The 6,396-nt window shown below is 48.4% G+C and overlaps 1 protein-coding gene across 2 annotated transcripts in view; it reads right to left on the reverse strand.

Moving 5' to 3' along the window:
• The window catches only part of NECAP2 (NECAP endocytosis associated 2), a 20,683-nt gene that overhangs the window by 13,276 nt on the left and 1,011 nt on the right, over positions 1-6,396 (reverse strand). For both annotated transcript variants that reach the window (XM_006145235.3, XM_006145234.3), the window contains exon 2: positions 3,913-4,013. In XM_006145235.3, coding sequence (XP_006145297.1) covers positions 3,913-4,013 — 101 coding nt within the window. The remainder of the gene's footprint in view (positions 1-3,912; positions 4,014-6,396) is intronic.

Raw genomic sequence — 6,396 nt, forward strand, 5'->3', positions numbered from 1 at the left:
GGCAAGCGCATGTGCCCTATAGCAAAAACCTCTCAAAAAAAATTTTAAAAAACACTCACACCGGGTGCGTGTGCATTCAAGATCCCGAGAGGAGACTGGAGAAGGGACTGTGGCATAGTCATCCCCTCTGGAGGGGGATTTCTTGCTTTCTGTCTCTCTTTGTCTTTATGGTAAGCACATGTGTCCTATAGCAAAAAAATCTCTCTTAAGAAAAAAAAAGAAATGTAACTAAGATTATGTCAGAGATGGATTACAGGTCAAATCCAGCCCAGTCTTAGTATTTCTTTTTTTAAAGAATTCTTTTTTTTTTTGGAGAGGTTTTTGCTATAGGGCGTGTGCGCTCGCCAGACAGACAGACAGAGACAGAGAAAGTGAGAAATCACCTCCCGGGGGGATGGCCACACCACAATCACTTCTCCTCCATTCTCCTCGCGGGATCTTGGGCACGCACGCACATGCGCCTGGCGTGAGTTTTAAGCCACCGGGTCCGGGACACGAACTGCGGTCGACTACATGGGAGTCCAGCGATATAGCCATTATGCTAACTGCTGGTTCCCTAAAGAATTCTTTTTTATTACTTTATTTGCTCACCAGGGAGAGAAAAAGAGACACAAGTGACAAAGCAAGCTGCCAGGCCTGGGACTCAAACCATTGTCAGCCAAGTGGGAGTCCAGTGCCTTAACCACCATGCCACCTGCTGGCTCATTTTGTTTTCTTGTTTTTGTTTTTTAAGAGGTTTTGCCTTAGGGCATGTGTGTTTGCTGGAGAGACAGTGAGAGGGAAAGTGAGAAATCACCCCCCACCCCAGGGAAGATGGCCATAACACAATCCCTTCTCCTCTATTCTCTTCTCGGGGCCTTGGGCACGCGTGCCCAGCATGAGTTTAAGCCATGGGGTCTGGGACTCTAACCACAGTCAACGACATGGGAGTCCAGCGACATAGCCATTACACCGACAGCTGGTCCCGAAAGAAGTACATTTTTGCACCCATAGAACAATCTGAAGTGAACTGGCTTAATTCAATCTCAGACACAGGGCACAAGAGTGACTTGTTTTGTTTTTATTTATTTTAGTTTCTTCCATAGGGCATGTGCACTCACTGGAGAGAGAGAGAGAAAGAGAGGAAAAATGAGAAATCACCCCCACAAGGGAAGATGGCCACATTGTAATCCCCTCTCCGTCATACTCCTCTTGGGATTTGGGGCACACATGTACACACACCTGAGTTATTTTTCAAGTTGCCAGGTCTGGGACTCAAATCACACAGTCAGCCATGTGGGATCCAGCACCTTAATCACTATGCCACTGCTGGCCCAAGGAATGAGCGGTTTTAAGTTGTGAATGCATTCCCTTGTCAATTATGGCTCTCCGACTGCAGGGTTACACGCAAGTCTTACAGGCATTTATGACTGGCTTCATTTTCTCATGTGTTGATCCCTGCGGGAGCTTTAAGTATTTGACCAAATGTTTTCCACTGAGTCCTGTGGTTGAGAGGTGATTATAACAAAGGCCAAACTGAATAGAAAACAATGATCCTAGACTCTGCTGCTTTTTGTCATTTTCTGTGCCCCTAGTTTGGTACCTCAGAGCCCAGGCCTTATCTGGATGCCTTCAGCCTAGAATACAGTTCTCTACTGGGGTGACTTTGCTCCCTTGTTCCCCAGGTAACATTCTGGTAATGTCTGAGGACATTTTTGGTTGTCCCAATTTGAGAGTGCTACTAAATGTATCAGACTCGAAGGTCTCCCACAAGACTCACTGGTCACAGCTGTCAGTGCTGAGGCTGAAAAACCTTGCCTAGAGAGACAGGCTCACTCTCTCGGGGAAGTGAGAGATGACCACAACCTCATGGGCATGGTCTTGGCTCCTGCAGGTCAGCTTCACTTCTGAGCAGTGCTGGGATATTAGGCAGTCACAGTGAAGTCCCAGTTCCCAAGAACAAAAGATGTGGCCCTTCCCTGGTCCCAGCAATTCCCTGGCTGAACCATGGCAGCTGCCTCTTCACTCTGCACCCCATGCTCAACCTATTAGCCCCAGGTTCCAGAAAAACAAACCCATGCTTTGCGTAGCCTTGCAATTCACAAACCAATTGGATAAGTATCTGTTCACCTCCTAACACCCTTGTGAGGTAGGAACTAGCACGATTAGTTTCAACAGAAAGGAGGCCAAGGCTACCTCGGGTCACATGGCTTGCCCGAGGTCCAACAGCTCATACAGAAGTGGCTCGGTTCTGAGAAGCAGCAGCCAGCTCTGCCTCTGAATCTCTGTACTTTTTTCTGCTGCACAAAGGAATGCTCTACCTTCTTAAAAAATGAGCCGATGCTCTGGCACCTGACTGTGCAGGCACTGTGCCCAATCTCCGCAGGGTCTCAAGCTGGGGCCTCTGCAGGCATGCTGCCCTCTACAACTCACCCGCCCGCAGGGTCTCAAGCTGGGGAAACTGCAGGCATGCTGCCCTCTACAACTCACCCGGAGGCACTGGTGGCCCAGGACTTCTCCAGAAGTTTCCCCAAAGGCATTATCTGCCTGTTGACCCCACACACCCCAGCTCGGCTTTCCTCTCTCCACAGGAAGAGCTGAGTAGGACATTTCAGGCTCCTTCATTAATGGGTGCGGTCAGCTCTGGGGAGTGACCACTTGGTTAATAAACAGAATTCCTGAGTAAGAACTAGAACTCAGCAGAAAAGGGCTGTGAATCTGCAAGGCAAGCTTCAGGGCTTCCTACTTCCTGCTCGGACTTACCTTTGGGTCTCCTTTCCTTGGCCTCCAAAATGGGAATTTCCTAGTAAATTTCCCAAAATAAACAGGTGATTGCACTAGCCTTGTAGCACAGTGGTTAAGCACTATGCAAAGAAAGCCAGAACCCACGTGGCTGACTGCAGCTTGAATTCTGGCCCTAGTGACTTGAAAAACATGCCAGGAACATATTGGGGATCCTCCTATAAGATGGAGAAATGGAAGAAAATAATTGTATTGTGACCATGCCCCAAGGTGTGTGTGTCGGGGGGAGGTTGCTTTCTCTTTCTCTTTCTGGTGAGTATATGCACCCCCTGGCAATTAATTAAAAAATAAAAAAGAGCATCACAGATGGCCTGGATGTTAAGGTAGCTGGATCCCACAGGGTTGACAGCATGTTTTCAGTCCAGGACACAACGGCTTGAAAAACAAGCCAGATAGGGCCAGCAGGTGGCATGGTGGTTAAGGGTGCTGGACTCCCACATAGCCGACCATAGTTCGAGGCCCGCCTGGTGGTTTGCTTTACTTTCCTTCTCTCTCTCTCACTCTGTCCCTCTCTGATCAAATTTTTAAAAATAAAGTTAAATAAAATAATTCTTAAAAAATAAAAAAAAACTTAGCCATTAAAAAAGTAAAACACGCCAGATGCATGTGCAAGCCCTAAATCCTGAGAGAATGGAGAAGGGACTGCAGTGGGACCAACCAATCCACCCAGCCTATACCCATCCTCATGTGCCTCCAGGGGGCATATGCACCCTATAGCAAAAAAAGAAAATAAAAAAGAGAAGCATAACAAGAAAAACAGGTGCTTAACAAGAAATGCTCCTTTGGGGGTCAGCAGGTGGCGTGGCGGTTAAGGGCACTGGACTCCCACATGGCCGACTGCAGTTCAAGTACCAGACTTGGTGGCTTGCTCTCTCTTTCCTCTCTCTCTTTCTGTCCCTCTCTGGTCAAATTAAAAATAAATAAGTTAAAAAAATAAAGTAATTCTTTAAAAAAAAAGAAATGTTCCTTTTTAGACCCGGAGTCAGTGGTTTCTATAACTAAGGTTGAGGAATGGAGGCAGCAGCAGAGGTACATTCAGGGCTGATTTCCAGGACACAGGCCCAGCCGTCCCTTTCTTCACACAGTAGGAAGTGTAATACCTCAGTCTAACGCAACCTCCCTTGTCTTTACCTGAGGTCCTGTCTTCCAGCTTGATGTAGGCCACCTGCCCTTTTGCAGTGATCCGTAGCCGGCCACTCCATGATGGTTGGTCCAGCTGCCACTCTGCAGCCCTAAGAGGATAAAAACCACTAAGCCTCTGCTCCATTACGCCAGTGAGAATGAAAGGGCTGCTTGTTCTAGATCAGGAGTTGGCAGACTTTCTGTAAAGGGCTAGACAGTAAATACTTTTGGCCTTGCAGACCACCCTGTCACAACTAGGGAATTCTGGTGTTGCAGAGTGAAAGCAGTCAGTCAGTACATGGCTGTGTTGCTGCTTTAAGTATGCTAACTAGTATTTTCTACCGCGCATGGTTGTATTCCAAAGCTATACACACGCTGAAAGCCGAAATTCACACAATTTTCACATTATAAGATACTCCTTTTAGATTTTCTTCACTTAAAAATAAAAAAACTCTAAACTCATGGTTTATACCAAAATGCAGTGAGCTAGCTTGCCAACCCCCATTTTAGACTACAGAGAGGCCTTCTCCTAAGTGGGATTCCTCCCAGTTTCCTTTCTGTAAGGATGCAGCTACTGTGGCCTGTTGTTTCTGTGTGAGACTTGGCTGGGGGGTCAGAGTGGCCATTTGGGAACAGTAAGACCATTAGTAGGAGTACAGGAGAGCAACACACATGGAGGAAAGTGAATAGGTGCTTAGGAAATGAATTCTTTTTTTTTTTTTTTTGAGAGGTTTTCGCTATAAGAGCGCATGTGCTCGCCAGACAGACAGAGACATAGAGACAGAAAGCGAGAAATCACCCCCCAGGGGGGATGATCACACCGCAATCCCTTCTCCTCCATTCTCCTTTCAGGATCTTGGGAACGCATGCACACGTGCCCCGTGTGAGTTTTAAGCCACCGGGTCCGGGACTCGAACCGCGGTCAACTACATGGGAGTCCAGTGACACAGCCATTACGCTAACTGCTGGTTCCCAGGAAATGAATTCTTCAAGGTACCCTAGGCAGAAAGAAACTCAGGACACCACGGACCTACAGCAATGGCCTCTTTGGCTCTTGTAAAGAAATTAATTTTACATTTTAGCTTTAAGAAGCTCAGTAAAACCCCCAAACAGCAAAAAAAAAAAAAAAAAAAAAAAGCTGGGGTGTTTCCAAGAGGGTTTTCTTAGAAGTGCCAGCCCGCGAGAACTCTGGATGAAGACTGCTTTGAGGGCCAGACTCTCCATTCGCAAGCCAGCAAAGCCCGTTTCAGTTCCTCTTACTGAGGCAACGGCCCTCACATTCAGGCTGAGGGCTGGAGATTGAAGTGCAATGCCTGGAAGTTTCCCCTATGCCACCCACACCAGCCAGCTCTCACACTTGGTAATCTTGCTCTCGGGGGCCAAGAAGAACCAAACTCATCCTACTAAAGACCCAGCAGGGGATGGGAGATGATGGTTGGGTGGCCCATCTCCAGTTTGATGACAGAACGAAAACCTATGTTTGTAATCGTTCCTATGGTTGTTTTCATACTGTTTTTAAGTTATGTTATGGAGGGAGTAAGTGTTCAATAAAATATCTGTTCCCTGGAAAACCAGCCACAAGCCCATGTTAACACCTGGAAATAACAAGAGGACAGATATGCAAACACTCCACCATTCTTGTGGTGCAGACCAATCCTTATTCGCGGATTTCCAAATAATTTGGACAAACTGCTTTGAACAGCCACCCCCTTCCCCCAAGTATCAGCAACCCCCGCCCCACACCAGTCAATGGCACAAAACAGCCATAGGCCAGGTCATCTGTATCAGGAATCTCTTTTTTCGTTTAATATTTTCGTCGTGTTTGATAGGTGATACATACACAGGGTAATAAAATGCGAACAGTAGAAAGGGTAGAGTACATGAAAGGAAGTCTCCCTCCAGTCCCGGTTCCCCTCCCCAAGGCAGTTTCCTGTGTTCGCGTCCAGATAATACATTTAGAAGCAAAGGTGTCTTTATTCGTCTCGGGTGAAGATTACACCAGAGAAGCGCTGAGGGGCTCCTCCCAGCTGCTGCCAGCTGGGATCAAGGGTGTAATTCATGAGCAGGGAGCTGGGTGGAGTGGGGTCCCGGGCTTCGGCCACCGGCTCAAAGCGCTCCGGCACCGGTCCTTCTGTCAGGTCTGGGTTCTTCCCTCCACCCTCTGGATTTCCGCCTGGGATAGGGCCCCCTCCCTGCTACCGCGTTCAAGGGGCCCTTCAAAGCCATCGGTTAGCGCTGAAAGAGAAAAGTCTGCGACGCCGACGCCACCCCCGAGCAAGTTCAGGGTACCTGGCAGCCCGCCGGGACCCCACGGGGCTCTAACGCCTTCCCCGCCGCCGGAGTCCGGTACGTGGAACTGAGGCGGCCCAAACTCTGGGTCCTCCACCCTGCTGTGGCCTCAAACTGAAGAGGCAGTACCACTGTCTCCCTCGCCCTTAGATTCCCACAGTGGATGCTGGGGGGCGGCCAAGGGGTTAGGTCGAGGCTAGCAAG

This window comes from Tupaia chinensis, unplaced genomic scaffold (assembly GCF_000334495.1).
Source record: "Tupaia chinensis unplaced genomic scaffold, TupChi_1.0 Scaffold000146_1, whole genome shotgun sequence".
NCBI classification, from domain to species: Eukaryota; Metazoa; Chordata; class Mammalia; order Scandentia; family Tupaiidae; genus Tupaia; species Tupaia belangeri.